The 26,860-nt window shown below is 38.3% G+C and overlaps 1 protein-coding gene across 4 annotated transcripts in view; it reads right to left on the bottom strand.

Annotated features, from left to right (window-relative positions):
- CREB5 (cAMP responsive element binding protein 5) overlaps positions 1 to 26,860 on the bottom strand; it is a 295,391-nt gene that overhangs the window by 173,030 nt on the left and 95,501 nt on the right. For all 4 annotated transcript variants that reach the window (XM_020780492.3, XM_073003331.2, XM_020780509.3 and 1 more), the window contains one exon: positions 23,719 to 23,891. In XM_020780492.3, coding sequence (XP_020636151.2) covers positions 23,719 to 23,891 — 173 coding nt within the window. The remainder of the gene's footprint in view (positions 1 to 23,718; positions 23,892 to 26,860) is intronic.

The raw sequence follows: 26,860 nt of genomic DNA, 5'->3' as shown, positions 1-26,860 counted from the left end.
AAACTCAAAGTGTGCAGGTGGCAGGAAGTCACTTTATCTTCTCCATGACCCTTGTTACTGACAGTTGTGGCATTATTAGCATGGATTTTGGAAGGAGGGGACTAATGTTCCCCTATGTTTCCCACAGATGTATACAAAATTCTCCGCTCTATTTTGGGAACAGGAAGTGTGTGTGTGTGTGTGTGTGTGTGTGTGTGTGTGTGTGTGTGTGTGTGTGTGTGTGTGTGTGTGTGTAACACTCTCACTAAATGTTTCCAGGGAAATAAAAATTCTCCAACCATTTCTCAGAAGTGGGTCTCACGCTTAGTAGTGGGTTACAGAACACCATTGTTCTTTTTTTCACAAAAGAATTTATTTATGCATTTATCTTGCATTGACACTACAATGATGACAACAACTGCAACTGTGTTGGCAGCCTCATCAAGGCCATCTATCTAGTGAAGTTCTAGGGCATTTAGAGTGGTGGGAAAGACAACCACCCCCAAAAAAGTGATGGAAAATGTTGGAAATAATTCTACACCATTGGCTTCGATTTCTAGAGTTGTACGAGAATGTGCCTTTTCACTGGAGAGTTCATACTATAGTTCAGCTCAGGAATTCAGAAAAAAAGGGAATCAGGGTGAGTTGTTGCCCTATTGCTAATTTGACCTGATGGATAATCTGAAGACAAAACGGTCTGCCACGCTTGGTGCCTTTCCATGTGATCAGGAACCTTGATTTCTCAAGATGTCAAATTGTGTGGAAAGAGTCTATACGTAGCAGAAGTTTCCTCTTCAGGCAGTCCCTCTTCTAGTGGAAACGACAACGCACAGTGGGTGGGGTTATAACACTCTCAGTGTATCCCTCAATGAGATAATCATCCCTACCACACATACCCATTTAGAAAGCGGCAGACCACTGTTTCCTATTTTTGCTATATAAATCCAGGCAACAGATGCCATTGTTTATAAAATGCCATAAAAGAAAGCCACAGTCTTATGTGCTTTTTTTTTCCAAAATTCTCTAGGTGAGTAATAACTTGATCATTTATCACCCATGAGTCATTCACCTTTCCTCTTGTAAAAAGGATAAGATCAGATCCCACAGCAACCTGTTAGGTCATATTCGAGCCTTAATTGTAAATTTATTTCTCCTTCTCTCCTGCACCTTCCACCTTGCTTGTTTGCTTGCTCAGTTCCAGGCTCCCGCTTATAAAACTCTCTCAGTTCCAGTCACAATATATGAATGACATGCCTCTGTATAATATGATAACGATTTATTGGGCATATTAATGAGACCCCCATTACAAGAAATTGTGTTCTTATACCTGCAGTGTCTGTGAACAGTGTACTGTATGTGTATATCACACTACTGTTATGTCTTTAATAATGTCTGTTTCCAGGAAAACATATGTAGGAAGGAAGGAAGGAAGGAAGGAAGGAAGGAAGGAAGGAAGGAAGGAAGGAAGGAAGGAAGGGAAAGGTAGTTACTATATGTTTTTACTGCAGAAGATAGAACAGTACAATATTGTGAAATCAGTTATAGATTATCAGCAACAAGTACCAGGCTTTTCTACCTTATTGTGGAATGTTTTTGCCTCAGGCAAAAATTGAGAAAAGGTTTTCTGCACAGATTTCAAGCTCTAATTTTTAAAGTAGAAGAGGCTAGGCTCAACCTATGGAGAATAAAAACACCTGCTTCACCAGGACAAGATTCTAGCTGGACCACCTGGAAGTCACTTAAAAGACCTTAAAGGGAAGTAGGATGATCAATGAATAAACAAGTAAAATGGGGCTACCAGGATAAATTCTCTGTGACTGTAGCAAAATTCAATCAAAGCAACACTTATGTGCATGGAATTTATGCCTCACCACATGTACAAAAGAAGATCTAGCAAATGGCTGAGACAGAATTAGCCCACTTCTGGTCAAATACAATCTAATCAACATTTTCATTTGTTTTTAATTTTATCCTTTTTTCATATGGGTTTATAATTTTAAATTGTGCAGCGCTCTGATACAAATAAAGAAAGGAGATCACTAAAATGAAGAGAGAAAGCAACCATTTTCAAAGGTACCATAAATTTACTTTTCCCTCACCCTCTAGCTCTCCACCTCCTCAAGCACATACACACACATTAGACCTCACCACCTCACAATTTTACATCATTTAGTACAGACTCTCTGACAGGCAGTTCAGTGACAAGATATTTATTACTACCTTGTCCTTTGAGGGTACGGTTCCCCATCAACATTTCCTTATAAAAACTACAGCACAGATTAAAAGCTCATACCAATGTTCTGCATGTTTTACTTGGAAGATATTTGCTCTCTGCGGTACATTACGTTAGTTAAAATCTGCTTTTATTTCTCCCCTTTTCTCTGACTACCCAGAACACCTCTGAAACTATATATTTCATGTTCTTAGACTTTTGGTAACAGGACCTTTAAGCAAAGCCATTAAAACATTTGCCGATATCTCCAGACATTCAAGCAAAAATTAAATTGCATGTTTTCCAGGATACTAAAGATTCACAGATTTTAGACATGGTGAACGGAGTGTTATTGTTCAAGCATATTATGACTATTATTTTCTGCCAGGGTCTGATGCAAACATTAATATGGAGAACCAAATGATCCCAACTTTTTAAGCAAAATGTTAGACATAGAAAAGGTTTGGACATTAACATTCAGTTTTTCTTAAGCTCACACTTTACTTAAACTGATAAATATCTCAGAAACGCATTTCACAGGGTGAATCATCAAAGCAGTCATACTACCAATTAGAATACACAGTAATTTTTCTACCTGCTAGAGGAAAAATAAATAAAAGGACTAAATTAACCTTTTAAAGTTACATCACATGGTTTGACTCCACCTTAACCAGTATATCACAGAAATTCCTCAAATTTCCCATAAGCTAAGACCTGAAATTTGTGCTTTGATACTTTTTATTCCACTGCAAAAAAAACTTACCTAAACATCAAACTCATGCCACTAAATGGAAGCAAAGGATAGTTGTTGGTTGCTCTTCTGTCTGAGGCACTACTTTAATTCTAAAAATACAGATCAGAGTTTGGTGGGGAATGAAGACTACACCACCAGAATTACCCAGTGTGCATAGCCACCATGCTGGCTTGGAGAATTCTGAGGGTTGCAATCCAGAAAAAGGACTATGCAAAAGGTCTAACTTTAATATACTGGTGTCAAAAATAGAACAATGGAACTAAGTTAGTGTAGAAATGATGTGTTAACAAGTCTCCAGGCTCTGAGCCTCAGAATTTATTGGATCAAAAATATATTTAGTCTGATAATAGCAAGAGAGTTCCATAGTGCCATGTCCATGAGGCCTTTTGTGTTTTGCACTGAGGTAGCCTATAAACCAAAAGTGTTCTAACTTTCAGTTTCACAAAAAACATGGCCATGTAAGGAACAAGAGGAAAATATCCTTGATGCATTTTTAGGGGTTGATTTATCTATGACATAAATTTCCTACAGTGGAGGTCACTGAATGTAGGAAATGGTGTGAATCCTGTTTATCCTTTGCAGTGAGCTTTCATTACACATGGGGTACACAATGTCTTTTCCACAAAGGGCCTGTTAGATATCTTGTGAAGCAGCTAGAAAGAAACAGACCCTAATTTGCTTTCTCTTTATTCCAAACAAGCAATTTGTATTTACTTCTAATTGGCAGAAGATGGAAAGTGTTTCAGAACTTAACCCTGGCTACAACTGAAGGTGAAAATATTTCCTTATTTCACTCTTACAGTGCCACTGAAAACAGGTTTCAGATGTCAGATGTTTTTGGTCCTCTGGATGAGATTATGAGAATTTTTGTTTTTTCCATTTAGGCAATTTTTTGGTAAATTTGGTATATTTCCCCCCCCCCAAAAAAAGAAAAATGTATTTGCAACAAAAAGAAAAACCCTTGTGTTTGGCATAAACTACTTGTAATCAAAATATATATATATTTTTAATGACCAAATTACAGCAGTTTTTATTTTATTTTTTTCTAATGCTGTTTCTGATAAAAAATGAAAAAAAAAAAGAGAAAATGTTAGTCTTTTTGCTCTTATACCAATGAAAAATATTGTATTGGTGGACTATTTTTTTTTTTTTTTTTGATGGTCCATCTCAGTGTTTTGAAACACTCTCTTTCATCAAATATGAGAGAATTTGCAAGTATTTGCTACATCCTTATCTGGAAACCATATCTTCCAACTTAGAAGCCTGAAGTGTAACCTAGGAGGGAACCAGAGGTTCAGCATCACAGCCTTTTGGTAAATGAAGAGAAACAGCTTCACAGAGAGGGTCTAGTTTTCAAGGTGCGATGAAATATATGAAAGATCCTGGAGAAGTTACCATTCAGGCCCTATTTTTGTTTTCTAGGAAGAGGGGTATTGTACCACTTTTGGTAATGCTGGAAGTAATATGCTTGTTTTCTCCAGTTGCCAGCGGGCAGCAGGCGCAGAGTAGCTTTCAGCTTCCCAGGCTTCCAAAGCTGCACCCGCTGCCCTCTGCCTTCTGTCCCCGCTGTCCACAGGAGGCAGAGGGCACTGGGGACAAGAGACAAAAGGGCACCATGGGCTGCTTTGAATTTCCTGCCGTTTCCCCCTGCCTTTCGTAGGTCGAAGCTCCGGCTGCAAGTCGAATTAAAATTTTGCAGCCGGAGCTTTTCGTACCTCAAAATTTCCATAAGTAGGGACCTTTGTAAGTCAAAGGTCCACTGTATGTGAGCACAGAAGGCATTTTAAATACAGCTGGTGGGAAATTAAAACAAGCTTCTTCTCTATCTGAGATTTATTGACAGTACCTTCATTATCTAAACTTATGAAAAAGAGCCATTAATAATAACGTTTCATCCTACCATTAACCTCAACCTAGACTACTCCGGAGATGGGAATATTATTTGAAAAGGACTCACTAACAGAAAACTGTTAGCCCAAAAACATAATTCAGCTAACTAAGTTGGAGGAGACAAATGTTCAATTGTTATTGACATTTTAGTTTAAATTAGGTGACTTACAATAAAGCCTACCACAAGAAAGTAACATTTAAAGAACAAGCTGTTGGTAGGATCAACAACAAACTCTCTTCTACCTTTCAGAACACTCTGAGTACTAGTCACCAGTGAGTAGAAGAATATGGAAAATGTGAACCTAAACCCTTCTCTGATATCCATGGGTATCCAGTACCAAAAACATGCTGTTTTATGATGACACTCTGTACGTTATAACTGATCATACATTTCAGGAAAGAAAACAAGACATTAAAATTTATATCGGCTACTTTCTCTATTTTTTTCCCAAACACTGGACTTTGAAATGCATCTCAAGAAAGTCACTTTGTGTACACCAGATGGTGCTCCAAATGAAAGCTTCAAAAGGCACCACCGTTTTTGGGACCAGCATGAGTTTGCAGAGTTACAGTCTGTGGCAGTAAGTTTCCTTTTCTTCCTTGCTAAATTCTTCCTTGCTGAAAAATCAAGGGATTTCATTTTGTGGTGACAATCAATACTGGCGTTTTAATACACTTCTGTAGAAATAATCAGATAAGGAAAACAGAAATAGAGATCGTCTTCTAAAGTATATTGGTGAAATATTGCTAGCAATAATTTTGTTGGAATGAAGTCGAATGCCATCAGAATCTCTAATTTATTTATTTGTTGTAACATTACACATGTTGGAATGTAGCTTTTTACTCATGTTGCTTCTTCCTTTTACCAAGCCAAGATTCTTCACCTAGCTGACACCATGGATTAGATAAATTAACAAAGATGAACAGGAGATGCAAGGAGGGAAATATGCTACTGAGCTTTTAAAATCGGTGTCATGATGATTTACTGGGAGGGCTGAAGAGATAGCACTCTGGACTTGACAGTATGACTTACAGTGTGAGGGGAGAGGGAAAGGGGGGGAAAGGGGTTTGGAAAGAGGGGGGAACCCTCTACTCTTGTCTCTAAAATGCTGTTGGACCAAGGCCAACTATTACCCAGAGAACAATGTTGACATTTAGCCTTTCTAATCAGTGTTGTCTGTCACCCAGGGCAGAGATTCCTGGCCTATGACGGAGTTCCCCAGTAACTGGCAACATTATCTTTCTGTTCCTTTTCTTCTTCCTCTGTTCACTGCAGCAACCTGCTGTTGCCTATCCTTGGGTCCTTTCAGATTCTGTTCTACAGATGGAGAGGAGTGCAGCTTGATTCATTTTTTAAAAATGATAAACCTTATTCAAATTTGCATTTTCCCTCCCTGCAATCTTCTTGGGAAGTTTGACAGATTTTCCCAAAATGAAAATATACAAATTAATCCATCCAGGGTCTGGGATTTGATCATGTAGTGTTTAAAAACACTGTCTTTGAATCAAACATATTCGAAGTGCTGAATTAAGTGCTGAAAAAGTAGTAGTTGCTACTTCTTTCCCCCCAATAGTCTCCTTATTTTAACAGCTATCCTACGAGCAGGTAGAATTGGATCTTCTCTGTATGAATAACTGAACTCATTGGATTTAGCCACTACAAATAGCAGATTCCCCACCCCTTGTGATATTTATTAGAAATTTACTAAAATTTTACACACACCTTTGGGAATTTTAAAGAAATTAACTGAGATTTAAAAAATTAGAATGTAAGAGAAAGCAAAGCCAACAGATTAGTCCACCCCAACTGAGAACTTGGAAAAGTTACTTTTTTATCCTAAAAATCCCACCTTTTCCAGGTCTACCAACTCTGTATTGGTGTGCATATCCAGCAGTAATGTGTGGTCAGTATGAACTGTTGTAGGATAGCAGAAGACCAGTAGCATCTCGCTGGCTTAACAGTGATTCATGAGTAGTAGTTGATGAATTGACCACATAATAATTTGTAATTTGCTTACTGAGTTATGAATCTAATCTTACAAGTGAAATGTTATCTGTTATTATGAGAGTTGCATTTGGGGGGGGCACATGTGCATCATCGAAGGGCATCGTGGGGATGTAGCACACATAACATTGTTTTCTTTTCCATTCCATGTGTTAGAATGCATCACGCTACATTCCTTCCCTCGCTGGCTGTTTCCACATGTGCTTTGTTTACAATAATAGATTAAGATGGAGCCCTGGGCAAAGAGAAGCAGCACAGAAGCAGAACAAGCAAAAGCTGCTAACAAGAATGCCTTCTTGTCACAACAACATACCGCAATCAGAAAGCAAGAGCTAACAACATAGCCTGGATAACACAAATGCCTATATTATTATTATTATTATTATTATTATTATTATTATTATTATTATTATTATTATTATTATTATTATTATTATTATTATTATTATTATTATTATTATTATTATTATTATTATTATTATTATTATTATTATTAGTTTGCATAAGGAAATATGCTGAGTCCTACTATTTTTTATTACTACCCTTTTGTATTAACAAAAACTCTAATTATTTCCTGTTCTGTCAGCTGTTCCAAAAGCCAAATGATTGCTTAATCTATTATTTCAGTTACACCAAAATATTATAGTTAAACATTTGTTATAGCTGGTGTCATTATGGAAATGGATGCCTTATTTGATGTAAAATTCACTGAACTGAAACAGAACTCATTTCCAACAAAGAATGTTTAAGCCTGCATGACTTGCAACTAAAACTTCAACCATTCCCTCCAAATCTTAGCAAAATCTTAATTCTGTTTTCACATTTGCATTTTCAGATTGTTTGTTCAATCATTGTGTTGTTATATTTTTAAATTTTTAAAAAAATCTTTCAGAGAGATCACATTTGCAACCAAATCCCAGTCTGTAGCCGCCAAATGAAGGTTTCTAATTGATTTCCAGTCACCATTTACGTGATTTTTTAAAAAATGTTCATATATGATCATTTATATGATATATTGCAACTGGAAGCATTTCTGCCCACCCAGATTCAGGAACTTTCCTCCCACGTAAGATGATGGAATGGAACTAGGGGTAGTACCTATCCCAAAATGCAGAACTGTCTAAGAAAGACAACTAAGCTTCTCTTAACTAGGCCAGGAAGGGCTGGAAATGCTACACAAGAAGAACACTCGTCCCCTGTGGGCAGGGTGTGGCTGTCTGGCTGACATACACACACACACAGCTGGCACTGGCACACTCCAGATGGACCTGTTTCCAGCTTTCCATCGCCAAAGTGAGAATTGCCGTGGGCGTCATGGGGCCTTTGGGGATGGGTGGAAGAGAGGAACAGTATACAAGTGAACACATGGCAAAAGATTTCCTGTTTCCATCTTTTATTATTATTTTTTTTAGGTCTGACATTCAAAGGCTGTGCCCATGAAATACTGCAGTGCCTAGTATCAGGAAATCACACAGACTTTGCTGTCGCATATGGATAACACCATTTAACTTCTTCTGCGTGTAAATATGGGCCGTGTACAGAATCTAGAAGATGAGCCAAGCCACATCTTTCACAGTAAATGTCACTGGGTTGCTACTCAAGAAACTATTTGGGTCAAATTCTGCTCAACATGAAATCATTCCAAAAACTTCTTTTGGAGACAGTAACACCTAGTTTTGTGACTCTATAAAGAATCCCCCAAATTCCTGTTCTAATGGATTGGGAGAGGCAGAAATCCACCATACATAGTCTGTAACTATGGGCTACCCCCCCCCAAAAAAAAAAGGATGTCCAGGAAGCAGAAGTAGAAGACACTCTCCTGGAATACAAGTATTTGCTATCATCCATTGTCCTTAGTTATGCAACAAAACATATGAAACCATGGTAGGTGAAACCATTATGGACTAAAACAGGTGCAAGGGGCAGCAAGACATTTCATTTTTGCAGTTGAGCCTGACAAGGTCTTCCCTAGAGTCCAATGTCACTGAACAAAACAAGAAATCAACTAGTTCTCTTTTATCCAGTCCATTTTATTAGTAACTTCTTTTTAAATTAATTCAAATGCCAAAGCAAGGACATTTCTCATAAGAAACCACCCATTCAACCACATAGAGCTCCTAAATTTTATCCATAAATAGTGTGAAGAAGTATGGTTCTATTACTTGCTATGATATAATTAAGTTGTGCAATGTCTCACACAACAAATTTCAGTGTTTTCAATACATTGTTGAACAGGTCATCTGAAAATCCATTCTGTTTTCTTGCTGTGTTACCAGGCTGGCATGGGATGAGGAAGACATATCTACACTAGAAATAGAAAGAATACTAATTAATTTCCTAATCCTTGTTAGTTTAGATTCTTTGGTAGAAGACAATTTGACAACGAATTTTAAAGTCCCATGAGATTCATTGCTTCCAGCCAAGAACAAGACAAAAACTCCTACATTCAGCTGTTATTTGTGCACAATGTCGCTACTATTTTCCCCCACAACCATAACCACCTAGATGTTAAGACAGTTGACGACAACCCATCAACTCCTTCAAATTCTTAGAGAACACATCTGTCATCCTAATTTTGGGTAATTCAGGCAATTGGTGCACTTGCATGGATAGGATAATCTTGCACAAAGAGGGTGATCTTGTGCAAAAAAACACAAACACCTGGCAAAACATCACTCTTACAAACATGAGAGCGCAGAACTCTCTCTGCATCTACGGTGCTATGACCATGGGCTGCATTTCAAAATCTAGAGGCAGAGATGGAACAAGAAGTGACAGGCTGCATAAAGTGAACTTCTGAAAGGGGTACAGAAAGCATTATGCCCCAAGAAGATACACTGAGGACAGGGTCATATTAACCCATGACCTAGGCTTTTGGATATTTCAGGCCCCCTCTGGAACTTCAATCTTTCACCCCACAACAGCTGACAGCCTGACCCTGGTCAATTTATGAGCCCCTAGAACCTGAGGGGCCCTAGGCTTTAGCTTAGTCAGCCTTATGAATAACAGACAGAGAATAAGTTAGAAAGAAAAGGAAGTTGTCTTTCTAAGCCTAGCAGAACCACCAAAAAAAGAAAAAAACCAGCAACATGAGGAAGTAAGTCAGCCATCTTCTACTCACGCAAGGAAAACGTAGACATCATTGGTGATGTAGTAGCAAAAAAATGTTAGCACATAGAGTCCAATAATAATTGCTTCAAGACTCTTTTCATACAGCCTTGAAATATGCTGAATATCATACATACTTCTTTGTCCCTTCAATTACCTAGCGTTACGGTGGTACATATTGAGTCTGAGAATTATGCATTCTTAATGCAGTGGGAGTTGAACATTAGGACACTGTGTCATCTGGGATAGAGTGAATAACAAGGTGGATACAGTAAACGCCTGGAAAAAAAAAATATCCTGACAGTGCAGTGTTGTACATGTCTACAGAAGTAAGTTCAACTGAACTGAATGGGATTTGCTCCCAGTGAAACGTGTATAGACTGCCATTCTTAAAAAGCAGTGCTGGTGAAACTCTAAGTTATAAAAAAGCAGAGTTTTGAAAAGGACAAAACATTGAAACAATAACCGATCCTTTCAATATGGTTCTGCAGTTAAATACCGTACTTTCATGGCATCAACTTATAGCTAGAAATGGTGCTTTGTAACCAGCCTTTTCCAAAGTAGCCCAAGGCTGTGTAAGGAAATAATTTGTTTCAGGTAATGATGAAGTTATATGGCTCAGAAACAGATAGTTACAATATATTGTAGGATAAAGACATCAAAAGCTCAATTTTTTCATTGACAGTAACAGCATTTAGAGTAAATCAATGTTGAGAAGAGTAATTGCGTGCTACCAAGTCACACCGAGATCCTGTTCCGAAATTTTACGAGGAAGGCAAGCCCAAGCATAAATCATGCCATCATTTTGACAGCATACATTTCTACCTCATGCTATCTACTATCTACTGCTCATTTGCACACAAAGCATAAGAAAGCAATTCCCTTTTTCCTTTAGGGCCTATTGCCGAGAAATGAGTCAGGTAGCAATCAAGATCATTTGTTAATAGAAACTTTAAACTCTGCCTTTAGCTACTTTAGAATAAGGACCATTTTATGGAGATTTGTAGGCTTCTCTTAGGTGTATATCCATGCTCAAGCATACCAGGGCAACCATGTAATCTCAGGGGATGAGGGTCACTACATGAGGAAGTTGTTATTCTCTCTCTCTCTCTCTCTCTCTCTGGACTCTGTAGCTCCCAGAATACCAAAGTCAGCATGGAATATATATATATCAGTTCATACTTGATGACACATAATATATAAAAATGAAATAAATGAATAAATTAAACTCAATAACAGTCCAAAGAAGTCCCAGCCAAATTTTCCAAGCTTTGTGTTTTCCTACATTGTTATCCATAGTTGAATGTGTGTTCTCATGCACATCCACCACATCATATGGGATCAGAGCTGGGCATGGAATAGATAGTCTGCAAGGGCCTTCATTGCCCTTCTTCTTACTATTATTATTATTAATTATTATTATTATTATTATTATTATTATTATTATTATTATTATTATTATTATTATTATTATTATTATTATTATTATTATTATTATTATTATTATTATTATTATTATTATTATTATTATTATTATTATTATTATTTATTTATTTATTTATTTATTTATTTATTTATTTATTTGATTTATACCCCACCTATCTGGACCACCGGACCACTCTAGGCGACCTCACAGTCAGTAAACATCACAGCAGATTCAGAAAGAGCGCAGTGCTTCTTATGGCATAAGACAACGTGGGTTGGTAAATTGTTTGAGATGTCTTCAAAATAGAGAATGGATAGAAAACATTGGCCAGTTGAAGGGTTAACCCAGATCTACCAGGTTCCCACAGGCTGTGTTCTCCTCAGCCAAAAAAGCATTTTTAACTAACCTTTCCCCCCCCCCAAAAAAAACCCTACTCAATTCCAGTTTTGAAAAACCTCTGAAAAAGATACATTTAGATGGAAGCAAGATCCTAGGACTTATTTTAGAGAATAATCACTGCTCCTGTAAAATTTATTTATTTATTTATTTGGCAGAACAATACAGATAGGGGTGCCTGCAGATTATGGATCATGTATTGCCTACCATGAATTAGAGCACAAACTGGGTCATTCCATTAAGGTGCAGTTGCTAAACAGACAGGAAGTAATAATACATTCATGATGTAATAGAAAATTATCCTGCCTGCCAGCTTCCACGTGGCTAAGTGGCATGTGTTGCTGATTGCACAGCAGATACCATTATGTCAACAAGGTAAAATATTATCATAGTTGTATCAGCCATAGTTAGGTGAACCTAGTGGAAGCAGGGCGTCAAAGGAATATTTATTACAGGGATTCATCAGGGGCTGTTCCATCCCCAAGAATGAGCAAAAAGGGAAAACAACAACAACAACAACAACAACAACAACAACAACAACAACAACAACAACAACAACAACAACAACAACAACAACAACAACAACATGTTATATGTTAATGATTACATATAAAGCCCTAAACGGTTTGGGACCTCAATACCTGGCAGATCATCTTCTCCCACCCAGATCTACCCGAATCACCCGACACAGCCAGCAGGGACGGCTGAGGGGTCTGACACTGAGGGAGGCCCGGCAGTGGCCCCTCGGCTGTGGAACACCCTCCCCACTGAAATTCGGCTGGCACCCTCGCTGGGCATTTTCAAAAGCCAGCTGAAAACTTGGCTATTCAAGGCCTTCCCTTCAGTCAATTAAGTCATTCTTATTTTTCTTCCTTTTATTCTTGCCATCTTGGGACTCTTTACTTTAAATTAACGGTTAAAATCGTAAATTTATATTATAATTTATATCATTTTGTTTTTTAATGTAAAACTGTATATTTTAAATTGTTTTTATCTTCTAAGTTGTGAGACGCCCAGAGTAAACTATGTCTAGATGGGCGGCATATAAATGCAATAAATAAATAAATAAATAAATAAATAAATAAACAACAACAACAACAACAACAACAACAACAACAACAACAACAACAACAACAACAACAACAACAACAACAACAACAACACATTGAATTTTGTAGAAAGTCTACTCCTGGTTTCATTATTCTAGACTTGGGATTGTTGTGGGGTTCGGGGGGGGTTGCATGTCACTTTATTGCAAAACCACTACCTTGGCATCCAGGAACAACAACAAAAATGACACTTCTTTGCCAATTTTTTTTAATGGTGGATATTCAGAAGCTGCATAAATGGCCTTCAATTCCCAGGCTGCACTTTGCCCACCCAACATTTATCGCCTGGCCAGTGTGGCCAACGCCTCTGGAAGAGCGATGAAGTAATAATCCAGTCGGTTGTAAAAACTGGTTGTAAATCAACGTCGCAGCCAGCTTCCAAACTGGAGGAGGTCCACCTCCTTCTCCACCATCTGGAGAACTTTCGCTCAGTTCTTCAAGCTAACATAATGCTACAATCTGATATAAGAGTCGTCTAATTAGAAATTAGATAATTTATATTGTTACCATATTCATAATATACACTTATCATATGTTATTATATAATTATATAATTAACTAATTTTTTTTCCTGTCCAACTTAAAGTAATAAACAGCTGCACTTAAGCAACAATTTCGAGTAAAGGAAAGTTTTGTCTTTCCTGATAACCTTTTGCTCTTACCGAGAAGAAACATCCTATGGCTGTTAGACTATATAGGAACATTCTTCCACCATATGGGTCTATCCTGTAAGCAGAAGTTATTGGGGTATATGTTTGAAAGGAAAGAACGACACAACCATACCCTCCTATTACAATGTTAAGAAATAACAATGTTTAAATAAAACACCCTATTCTGGTTTCCCCTGAAACTGTATCCCTTGCTCTTAGTTAAGTGAAAGCTGATGAAATACAAATCCAGCCCAAAGGAGTTCACCTCAACCTTTCACCTTGTGCTGCTTTCTAGAAAAGTAAAGAGAAGAAGAAGAAGAAGAAGAAGAAGAAGAAGAAGAAGAAGAAGAAGAAGAAGAAGAAGAAGAAGAAGAAGAAGAAGAAGAAGAAGAAGAAGGGGCAAGAGTAGAAAAGCACTAAGATTTAAACAACATTTTCTAAATGTTCTACATTTATTCTCATTTATCACACTTTCATTCCCTCACTCCTACTCCAAAATCAAAAACAAAGTCAGAAAAAGAAAGTAATGAAGATCTGTTTAAAGTACCACGGCTTGATGGATTATGGTATTTGAAATCAGCAGTGAATCAACTCCTCCTTTACTTCTACTCATCCAGTGGCCCTACTCAAGGTGTAACTTACTACTGGATTTCAGCCAGTGCATGTGCACAACTGGTCTTTTGAACAATGTTTGTGAGAGGAGAAATAGGGAAGGCAGTTTCAGTAAATTTCTTTAAATGGAAAAATCCTTCAGTAGTTTCTTAAGAGATGAGATTGTATCATAGCTTTATTCTCCCCCCTCTCCTTTTCCTCAATAATTTTTGGGTTTTTTTGTTCTTTTGCACTGCAAGTAGCAACAAAACTTGGCCAGCATTTTGCTCCCTCCACAATATTCTATGCCCAATTTTAATTTTGGGGCATCATGGTGGTGGTGAAAAAGAGAGATGAAAATCTCCACTTTCGGATACTTCTGGTAAAGCCAGAGTTATAGCTAGGGAAGGGCATCTAGTTGTTTGGCACCAAGCACTGAAATTTTGAGGGTGTAAATGAGCTGCTGGAAAGGCACAAATGTGCCAATCCAGAATGCATACATTGCCTTCGGCTGCTTCTCCGTGGCATAAGGAAGATTGATTCAATGTCAAACCAATATAGCCGTTGTGTGCTCAGACCCAGAAGGTCTTCCTCATTCCTCTCTTCCTCATCCCTCTCCCCACATATTTCAATCTCATGAGATCCCAGCTTAAGCAGCAAGGCAACAAAGCCCCAGGTGCCAACATTGTCTCCCAGAATGCTGCCTGGGGAATTCTGGGAGCTGTAGTCCAAAAACATCAATCCATCTACCTCTAGTCCTAGCTCCAGATAAAGCCAAATAAAAGACAGTGTCTTTTGTGAAATTGCAGAAGAAATTGTGGCACAGCATGAGGTTTGCCTTTTTTCTAGCGCCTACACAACACATCTTCCCCTCACAGTTCCTACAAGGGTTACAGGGAAGAGAATGTATAAGTAAGATTAAATGCATCGATAGCTACTCCCTGAAAATATGGTTTTTGGAAGGGCTGGGGCTATAACTGCCAAAGGAACAACTGCTAAGGCAATATTTCTCAGAAGATTTTAAAAAATTTCCTTAATTATTAATTACATTTTCAATGAACTGAAGGAACTGCCTTGGGAATGCAGGACTGGAAAGTTTAATTCCAAGACTATGCAGAATTCTTCGAATGATGTGCTGGCTAGTTTCAGACATGACTCTCAACAAGCGGAAATATAATTAAATTAGGGCCTCAAGCAAATCCCACTTTTAGGATGCACACAGGTATAAAATCCTTTTATAAACATTATCTTCTTTAATGATTTAGGTACCGTCAACTACTTAACTTAAGTACATGTTTATTAATTTTTCATTGCTTAGCCTAACCTCTGAAGGGTAAGATTTCTCCCTCATCCCACAAAAATCAATGATTTTATGTATATAATGGAGTTGAAATTAGCACAAGCTTTCTTTCTCTCCCCTCCCCTTTCATTATTTATTCAGAGGAATCTTTAACACATTAAGCCATTATTTCGTATTGTTTTTTTCTCTCTCTCAAGATCTGGGTAACTGAGGTGAATTTTAAATTTTTGTTTTGTTTTGTTTCAATGTGTGGGGACAAAAAACTCTTGACAATTGAGGGTCAAAGGTACAAAAATAACTGGGTTCTGTTAAGTAATACTCCTTGGCCTTTTAATTTTTAATCAAAGCATATTATTGAATGGGCACAATTGCCATTTAAAGTTTTGGTCTAAGATAAATTGTGCAATGCAAAAAGAAACAAATGAACAAACACAGCTCAACTCCTGCATTTTTATTGTTGTTGGTGGAAGCACTTTGCATTGTTTTTGTTGTACACGTGAAATATGTTATGCATGTTTAAACAAAGTACATTCCAGATTCAAAACAAACAAAAAGTCACCACCATATAAATTATCTCTCAGCCTTGCATCCAGTTTCTCTGTATATTAGAATGGTAGAGTTATTGAAAAGCCATAGTGGTGTATACCTCAAGCTGCCACTTAAATACTATCCAGGTTTTCTCTACCACTGCTCCCACATGAAAACAAAGCTAAACAAAATTAAGATTTAGTGCAATTTACTGCACTTGTCATTTGAAGCCCTTATTTGAAATAGGATGGCTACTGCACTACTAAAAGCAGAAAATAGGAGATATATGCCTTTAAAGGGGGGAAAATGTAATGTTAACTGCAAGTTGCAATCAGTCTTAATTCATTCTTTATTGCTGCTCTGGTTCAGTGTTATTTGAGCTGGTCTTAACTGTTAAAAGCATTTCAAATGTTCACATGGTGTGCATTAGGTTACCAAGTAAAAGCAAGTAGAGCCCACCAAATGTAACTTTCTGAATGCAAACCACATGAATTTGATTTCTTTGTGGCATAATTTTAATTGGGTTCAGAGGTCCTTCAGATGTACCTGTCTATCTGCTTTCTGATGGCCTTGTGTGATAAGGCTAATATGAAGAAGCTGCTCTGAATGAATCAGTTACAATGAATCCATTGCCTAGTACACCAGCTTGTGGCAGCATTTTAGCTTCTATTTATGAGCTGGGGTAAAAGACCTTCCTCACCAAATGTTTCGTACTAAAGCTGCCACAGAGCCTTTCAATTGGCCATTCCAGGGAATCTGGAGAAGATGGAAATTATAGGCCAAAAATACCTCAAAAACTAAATGTTCCTCATGCGTATTCAACTTTTTTTTCCCATGCTGTGCCAAAATCTTGACATGTGGCAGAAACTGGACATGGCAGCTGTTGGACAACACAATCTCGCTTACTTACAATGGTGCAACTGCCAATCACTTACATATTGCCTGTCCAGTTTCTCTTGGTTCCTGTAGGTGTCCATGGAACCAACTGCACATGCCATCAAGTTTTATCTGACTTATAGTGACTTTCACAGAGTTTTCAACATAAGTGAGATATTTAAGGAGTAGTTTTACCATTGCTAATCCCCTAGTGAGTTTCCATAACCAATCAGCGATTTGAACCCAGGTCTCCTGCATCCTAATCCATCACTCTATCCACTGCACATTAGTGGCTCTCTCCTTACATCGATACAGGTTGCTTAAGCTCAATTAATAATTTGAACCAAGGATGACTGGGTGGTAATATAGGAGGCATGGGGAGATCTCCTGTCCTGATGGACCCTCCTTTTTGACTTTATGCAGTCCTTTGTATGTTATACAAAGTCTGAAGGTGAAGAACAGGCTTTTACTGATTCTATAGGAATCACCTCCAGGGTATTTGATCATGTTCATTGTTAATGATGAAAGATTTATGCACTCATAAATCTTTCACCATTAACAATGGTGAAACAAATCTCAAAAGAAAATAGAAGACAGCAGTTCTAGAATACATTGAAAGGCTCCATCTGCCAAATAAGCAAGAATTTCAGATTTTAAGTTCTACTCTAGTGTGACATACGATGCTAAGCGATAGGATTTCAGCCAGTAAATGCTTGGTGTGATTATTAGTCTTTTGAGCAATGCACAAGTAAATTAAAGGAATAATTGCTATAAGGAGTGGTGTTGGTCATGTTAAAATGAGTTAGAAAAATTAGTTCAATAGAGTACGACTAGTTAATAAGCATGATGTCTTGGTCATATTATGTTTGTGAGCTCTATGTATCTAACTCATTTTAACATGACCAACATCCTCCTGGGGAGGCTCTCCGAGTTGGGAATAGGTGGCTTGGCGTTAGCCTGGCTCCGTTCCTTCCTGGAGGACCGACCCCAGAGAGTACAGCTTGGGGAGAATGTCTCGGCCCCGTGCAGCCTCAATTGTGGGGTCCCACAGGGGTCGATTATCTCCCCAATGCTGTTTAACATCTATATGAGACCACTGGGGGGGTCATCAGGGGGTGTGGAGCCTCGTATCATCAGTATGCTGATGACACCCAACTCTACATCTCCTTTTCACCAACTGCAGGTGATGCCATCCTGTCCCTCCAGCGCTGCCTGGGGGGGCGTACTTCAGTGGATGCAGGAAAATGGGCTGAGGCTGAACCCGGACAAGACGGAAATTCTGAGGGTGGACGCCCTTGGAATTGGTGGCCTGGGTGGCTCTCTCACATTTGGGGGGGGGGTGACCCTGGCTGCTAAGAGTGGGGTTTGCAGCCTGGGGGTACACCTGGACCCAACACTCACCATGGAAACCCAGGTGGCGTCTGTAGTTCGCACTGCCTTTTTCCACCTTTGGCGGATTGCCCGGCTGTGACCCTACCTTGACATGGGGGAGTTCACTACCTTGGTACATGCGCTCGTAATCTCTAGATTAGACCACTGTAACACGCTCTACGTGGGGCTGCCTTTGAGGCTGATGCGGAAACTTCAATTGGTGCAGAATGCAGCGGCCAGACTCCTTACTGGAGTGAGAAAACACCAACATATTTCTCCTGTTCTGGCCATGCTGCACTGACTGCCCATCCGTTTCTGCACTGAATTCAAAGTTCTAATGCTTACATATAAGGCCCTAAACGGTTTAGGACCTCGGTACTTGGCGGAGTGCCTGCTCCCACCAAGATCTACTCAGATCACCTGCACGAATCAGGAGGTGAGGCTGAGGAGCCTAACGCCGAAGGAGGCCTGGAGGGAAAATACTCAAAGCCGGGCCTTCTCGGTGGTGGCTCCTCGCCTTTGGAACAACCTTCCTCCGGAGATTCGCGAGGCCCCTACGCTGGGTACTTTCAAATGCCAGCTGAAAACATGAATGTACATCCAGGCCTTCCCTCCTGTCAACTACTGATTTCTTTTGCTTTGCTATTTATTATTTATTTATTCCTGCACTATTGGTTATTGTTGCTAATGATTTTATGTTTTTTAATTGTTTTGATATTCTGTAAGCTGCCCAGAGTGGTGGAATATACCAGATGGGCAGGATATAAATCGAACAAATAAATAAAATAAATAAAACCTGAATGTACACAGAGTCAAGTCTCCATCAGTAGTTTAGAAGAAAAAAAGTAGAATCAGAAAAAGATCCACTAACCTCTCTGCCTAAGAAAACTGTCACTTGACAACATGAATATTCTAGAGCTCTAAGTCAATGGAGACCACTATATGCAGCAAGCCAGGGCTACCCAGTCTGTCTCCCTACCTGGGACCCTGTTTATGGCCCAGTGAGTCCTGGGAAGCCAGCTGCTATCTTTTCTCCTTCTCAGAAAGGAATAGAGTCAAACCAGCCAATCAGAGATGTCTGGGTGAAAGTTTGGTGGAGATGCCCTGCTTTGGCAGAATAGAGTGGACCAATATTCAATCTGGTCCACCAGGGAAGGATAGAGTGCACCAGACTGCTCTCCATCAGTCTTCACCTGGACTTCAGCTCACTGGGATTGTTACTTGCTCAGCAAAACAACAGCAAATAACCTGGTCACCTTAAATGCTGACAAATGCTATTTGACTAAACCCCTCAAATTTCTCATTTTCTAGCAATACTACTCCACAACCACCATCAACTCTACTGACTGATGTGACCACTTCATGAAGGCTCATGCCACAGACAGCTCTGATCCTGTACAGAAGTTAAAAAAAAGATTTTATTTGGAATTACAAGATTTCATGATGGTTTGGGTATATTATTACTGATGAAATCAATCAATGAGAGAGAACAGACAGAATGGACTCTTGGCAAAAGGAATGCTATTTTCTCAGGCTAGATGTACACATATCAAATCCTACTTCATTGGATAGTTTATTTGTGATACAGATAAATGTTTCATTCTTAGTATTTCCACCTTTGATAAAGACCTTCTGGTGAAAAACAGCAACATTTCAAGTGCTTTTCAACTCCTTTTAATGTATACTATGACACAGTTGCAGGATGCTTTTAATTACATAATACATAATACACAGAGAGAGAGAGAGACCATACACACATTATACAAAGATGTGTAGTTGAGTGGTAGCTTTGCATTTCTCCAGGTAAGTAATATGTCTGCCTCAAACCTTGGAGACATGGTGCGAGTCAGTGTCAACGACACTGGCTCAGATGGACCAACTACCGGCCTCAGTATAAAGCAGCCTCCGATGTTGTAACCATTCCATGCTGCAATGATGCTGAAAACTTAAGTCAGAGTTTATTCATTTACTTGATTTGTTTCCCACCCTTCCTCAAGAGCTGTCAAATTGCTCTGCAAGAAACTGATATCTACCCAAGGATGAGAATAGCCTGCGGAACTTCTGTTGAGAATCGCTATTGTTAACAATAGAAGTGTGCCGTTCCTTTGTTCTAATTCCAAACACATTTGAAATTTAGCACATGGCATTCAAAAAAGAATGTTAATATTTAACATTATGTATATTTTAATCGCAAAACACTGGAAGAAATCAAATTTGCCAATTTTGAATGTCTGATTGTGAAGCACTTGGCAAACTTTGGTGACGACACAAACTGCCCATTTATAAAGGATTCTGAAAAATAGCAAGTCATAGGCACTCGGGGACAGTTGGGATACCCTTTTTCAAGTCCTTACGCAAAATTAAGCCATATAAAGAAGTCTGCAAATAAATACTGCTCTCTCTCTCTCTCTCTCTCTCTCTCTCTGTGTGTGTGTGTGTGTGTTTAAGTATAGCCTTCATTCTAGAGAAACTTCATTAGTATAATCTGTTCTCTTTATTTTTAAGAAAATAAAAATGGCAGTACATTTTATTTTTGACAAAAGAAAAAGCATTTTATATTTCAGTGACCTCTAATAAAAATAAATAGCATAAATGGATCAACATCAAATGAGAAACTCACTCCTCTGGAGGAAAGATTGGACTTATCAACCTTGTGTGTTTTTAAAATGAACATTTAAACACCATTATCATTTCACAGTGTTGCAGACTGGACTGTCCTTCCTCTGAGAGGCCTATCATTAGAGTATGTGGTTTCTGTTAATCAAGCAAACACAACACTTGCCAGCTAGATGTTCCTTAACTACTTTCCCCTTTTGAATCACATGCAGTTGGATTATAGTTTCTTTCTTACAATCTGAACATATAATTCAAAGAAAAAGTCTCTGCAGCGATATCTGGAATGTTTACAACAAACATTTTGTTTGCTGAACTGATAAAACCTTTATTGTTGGGTGTGATTGGAAAACTGCAATGGTGTGTGCTGGATCACACCAGAAAGAGTTGCTTTAATAGAAGTGATCTCCCTTAAAATGGTCTTTCTCTCTGCCAGGGAATCACTCAGCCCCAGACCCCCAAAATAGAAGCCTTCCACCTGGCTCAAAAACATCCAGCTTGGGTACATTTCAGAAATGGGCTGGAGTGCATTTCCTTGTATGTTGTGCGTTTGTTTGTTTTTAATATTTGTATGCTTTAGCTTTAATATCACCTTTAATGATATAAGATGCCTCTTTATACTCATTCTTCTTAACTTTAATTACTGTCCGTTAATGATGTTAACCACTGCTGTATACTCATTGTTTTCAGCTTTAAACATTTTCTTTCAATGTTGTAAGCCGCCCTGGATCCTTTTAAATGAGAAAGGCAGGGTAAGAATATTTTAAATAAACAATAGATCGCACTGGACCGCTACACAAGCAGTCCAAATTGCAATCTAGTTCCCTGTGTAATTACCACCTTAGTTGCAGTTATAACTGAAATAGTTCTCAGAAGAGCTTGGGAAAATTACCCAGGAAATTCTAGGAACTGCAGTTAAAAAAAAATAACATTCCAGCTCTAGCCCTAGGAGTACATTTATTGCAGAAGAAAAATATATTGCCATGCCTCACTTCAGCATCTTTCCTTATTAATATGACTTTGAGTATGTTCAGTACCCTGTTTCCCTGAAAATAAGACCTAACCTGAAAATAAGCCCTAGTATGATTTTTCAGGATGCTCATTATATAAGCCCTACCCAAAAAATAAGCCCCAGTTAAGTGACACCCCGCCCTCCACCATTGTGCAGCAACCAGAAGATGACATGACTGTATTTGAATAAACATAGATGGTTGTAAATGGGGAAAAATTCCCTGAAAATAAGCCCTAATGCATTTTTGCAGCAAAAATTAATATAAGACCCTGTCTTATTTTCGGGGAAACACAGTAGGAAAATAGAATGACTGTACTAAAATTATCCACCACCATATATCTAATGGTGATGACCACTTTTATCCCTGTCAGGTATCTAGGACTTTTCCATTTTATACATGTACCTTTACAGGCTTCATGGTAAGTTAAAAACAAGAACCACGAAAGATAAGGAGGGAAATGAAAACAACAAGAAGAAAAACTAAGAAATAGAATTTCTACCCTCTCTAAACAGCAAATTTTGCTCTATGGAAAGCAAGGCATATGCCTACAGACAAATCCCAGCCCACATGCAACAGCCTCCATGAAACCTTATCTTGCCATTTGTTGTTTTCCTTGGATTGCAGCCAGTGCAAACATTTGCAGGTGGCTGGGCCATATTTTGACACTATCTACTATCTACAGTTGTGATAAAAATCAGAATGTTGCTACAGTACACTTCTCAAAAGGCTTCAGGGCTCCTACTTAAGATACAGCAAGACCATTACACCATTGCTGACTGAAAACTTTGTAGGCAATTACAGGCCTATTCTGCAGGTCTTCTGCACATGCATGCATGCAAACACACACACACACACACACACACACACACACACACACACACATACTCTAAGGGAGAACATTCTCCTTGTTTTTTTTACATAATCATCAACAACATTAGAATACAAATTCCAATATATATTCACACAAGAAAAATTAAGATATACATAAGCACAAAACAAGGATACCAGCAGTCTTTTTTTTAATATAAGGACACCTTAACCAAGGTGATGAGGTAAAAATGCACACTACTTTACTGAATCTTTACACACAGAGAAAATGACCACAAATGTACCAAAGAGCAATGTTCAGTCCTGGCTTAGGGCAATGAGGTGGGGGATCTTTGGCTTTTTAGATGTGTTGGTCTACAACTCATACTATCTGGCTTCTGACATGGCTAATGATAATGAAATGTTGCAGTTTTACACCAAATCATCTTAAGGGTTAAAATTTCCCTAGTCTGTTATAACAGAATCACATCCACAATGAAAATATCTGGAATTTGTGAAAGAGATATCAATTCCGTACTTAAATATAGACCTCTAGAAAATCTGTGGGTGAAATAGAGAGATTCTTGCTGACCGAAAAGTCCAGGAACAAACATTTAAGCCCATGCTAACATCAATGCATGTTTGATTGCAGACATGTTGAAAACACACATAGACTGATCCTTTGACTGTAAAAATACATACTTGTAGGTGCCTAAAGAAGACATTAAAAATAGCAATTTATTTATTATTCAACCTAGATGCTCTTTGTCAAAGAAAGAGCCAGAAGAGGCGGCTACCTCAAGCTAAATAGAATAGAATAGAGCCACTTCAGCTTTGCAGTCAGGTTGAGGACTTTTGAGCCAGACCTGACACACCATTTGGGAGGAGATAGTGTTCTTTCCATATCCAGGGCTTTTGTAGAGAGGAGCAGGTATAATTGTGGCTCTTGTGACTGTAACTAGTATTGCTCTATGCACTTCCAGCTGCACTGAAGAAATGTAGCATGTCTCATCACGAATCACAGCGGGGCAAAATGTAAGCAACTATTTCATCTGAACCAGCATATGAAAAATACTGAATAGGCTCTTACCCAATCTGCCGATTTGTGGAAGGTGCTTGTGTTATGACTGAGCTTGACTGCGGTGATGGCATGGCTTGCTGAATCACAATGCTGGTGTCATGGTTTGGCATCCGTGGATTGGAGAGCTGGTGTGTCCCGGGCGTCGCCATGGTTCCTCCCACAGTATTATGCATTGAAATATTCTGTGAAAAGTAGACGGGTAGAACAAATTGGATCTTATTGCTTAGATTTTCCCTAGGCCTGAAAATTGGGGATCTGGAAGGGTCAAACAAAATGAAGTGATTGGCTGCTGGCAAACAGTATGTCAATAGATCTTATTCTAACTAAAAGCTCCAAAGGAATGAAAAATAACTCTTTGCTTTTTACAGTGCAACACAAATTGAAAATACCTGGAAGTTGACTAATTACTCTTCTGTACATCAGACTCATGATTTATAATACAGACATTGTACATATATCCATTTGCCAATGTTTGATATATATTTCATTTGGAAATGACTTTACAGTTGGTCTATGGCACATAGATTTAGCATTCTGGCTAGTGCTACAGTCTTAGTTCTGTTGAGAACGATAAGTAAATTGAATTCGACAGCTTTAGAACCAGTGCAGTACTCATCAACTCAGTCCTTTAACTTTTATTCTAGGTTCAACAGATATCTTAGCTGTTTTGAGTGCATGAGGGCCTACACAGGTTTGGCCCACAAGAGGAAGCCGTACTGCCTTCAACTGCCTGCTCTGAACAATTTGCATGGCACTTTGCAGGTAAAACCACTCAAATCAATTCTAAATTGCTGCAATTGAAGCTGCTTCATTGGATGTAATTTTGTTCCTGCTTGTCCAAATACAAAGGATGTGTTTCAATATGTGCAGCCCAAGGATGTATACTAGATTTTTGGAGAGGTTAAAGCCTTCTGTAAATTGGACGCCTTGAAAAACACACACATAGGAAATAGACCAACATATTTCTGGCTGCTACACCTGTTATCTGGCATCTTTCTCAGATTTCTGATTTCCGAATAGTAGTTGCATAGTTGACAGGATTCCAAAAGAAAACTGAGCTCCCTCACCCTCAGCTGCATAGGCTCTATACTTTCAATTGGAGGTCTGCAGATTTGTCTTTTTTGGATTATATCGCCCAGAATTCCCCAGTCAACATGGCCCACAAGGTAGCCCTATTTTGCTTTATTGTAAACATTTTTCAAGAGCCTCTCTCTGTTAAACAGGAAAGTGTAGTAAATCTTCTGCCTTGTCTTTGCACCATACTTTCTCAGGCAAAGAGTAAAAACATTCTCATAGGACTGCAGTAAGAGATGTCAAAGCCCTAAACTTTGTTAAAATTCAAAGACCTCATTCCAGTACTGTAACAACACTTACTGTTCCAGCTGATATTTCTCTATAGATTTTTTATTTATATCAATATCTAGCCATACCTCTGTGTGTATATGCTCCCATACACCCCAGCACAGCTAAATAGATGACAAAATACTTTATTATAACCTAAACCTTACCAAACATTTGCATAATCCTAGCATTGCCTTCATTTGAAGTCCTTGTATTATCCTATGCATAAATGTAGAAGATGGCTTTTGTGTTCCCAAAGAGTAAGGGTCACCATCATCTTAATGTGATTGCCATCCTTGCATGTCTATGCCATGACTGCTTGGTTTTTAGTAGCAGGAGTCATGTTTTAAGCATACACACTGTGCTGGTATGGTTTGCATCCCTCTCTTTTGGTTGAGTCAGCAGATCGCAAAGAATGGCCTACCATCCGTAACCAGTTTTAATATTTGTACATTGGATTAAAACAGCTGCACAATAATAGACTTCAGCAACACCTTCCAGACAAAACCCACTAAATAGTAAGTTTGGTTTCCTGTTGTATGAGGACTTTCTCACTTCATCATTACCATCATCATGTAACTAGTGCGACCAATCCTAGCTCTTCTAAGCATCGGTTTAAAAATGTAATGGATTTTGTGCTTTTGGTCTTTTATCTTAATTTTTGTGACATGATCCAATTAGTAGTACCCTCTAATTATCAATAGAAATGAATAATGAAAGATGCCTCCTGTTTTCCAGACTCAGCTGCCATCCATCCATGCTCTTTTAAGTCTGCTCAAGATTATCTTTTTGACATATGCTTTGAGATACACAATAACATGCAATGTATACCGGATGGATCAGCAACCACATTACCATAAAGGATTTTTTTAAAGGGACTCATAGGCTAAAGGAACAGAAACATGTAAAAATGAAAGAAACCCAGAGACATTTAATACTGTAATATTAAAATACATTATTTTATGGAGAACAGAGATACTGCCTTCAAGGGATACTAACAGGAGTACATTCCAGACTTCAAAAGGAAACCCATCTTTAGCATAGACTAGTCTTTAGTCTTTAGCATAGACTAAAGGTTATTTATTTCACAAACAATCAATTGCCTGAGCTCATCGCTCAAACAGTACTCTATACAAAGCACTTCTTATGTTCCTCTGATGAAATTTCAGTAATACTAAATGTGTACAGCACAATTAGGGTCATTTAGTGCATGTTCAGCTGGGTGAGCTACACAGCATCCTGCAGAATGAAGGCTGCAGAGCAGGGGCATTCAATTCGACTGATCGGTTCTTCAAAAATTATGTTTTGTATTAATAATACAGAAGTCATAAATCCTGAACCATTTTTCCTCTTCAGAAATTGCCTGCGGCGAAGTTCATAAAACAGGAATTCGGCAGAATGTTGGTGGTGCAAACAGATTTCCTCTCCTAAATGTAATTTTTAAAAGCAAACAAACAAGGTTATGTCTGCTAATGAAACATTAAATGCTGCTCTGGAGCGCTCTTCTTGTTTTGCATCTTTTGCAGTTAAACGAATGCAATCCTGTCAAGGAAACAGTAAACAGATTTTTGTAATAGGAGAGATTTGCTTTACCTCCATGTGGTAATTTATATCCCAGTCCAAATAAAAGCAATCAGAGCATTATACTAATTTGTTTCTGAATAGTCTTTCAATTCCTTTCTAAAGCATAACATTGGCTTCTTAAATTTAAACATTACTAAACAAGTATGTTCTGTATCTCACAGCCAGTTTGCAGTGCAGCTATTTAGATATAAAATATGTTTATTTTATTTATTGCATATTAATATTT

The sequence above is a fragment of the Pogona vitticeps genome, chromosome 6 (assembly GCF_051106095.1).
Source record: "Pogona vitticeps strain Pit_001003342236 chromosome 6, PviZW2.1, whole genome shotgun sequence".
Lineage (NCBI taxonomy): Eukaryota > Metazoa > Chordata > Lepidosauria > Squamata > Agamidae > Pogona > Pogona vitticeps.
This window is presented reverse-complemented; position numbering and strand designations above follow the sequence as displayed.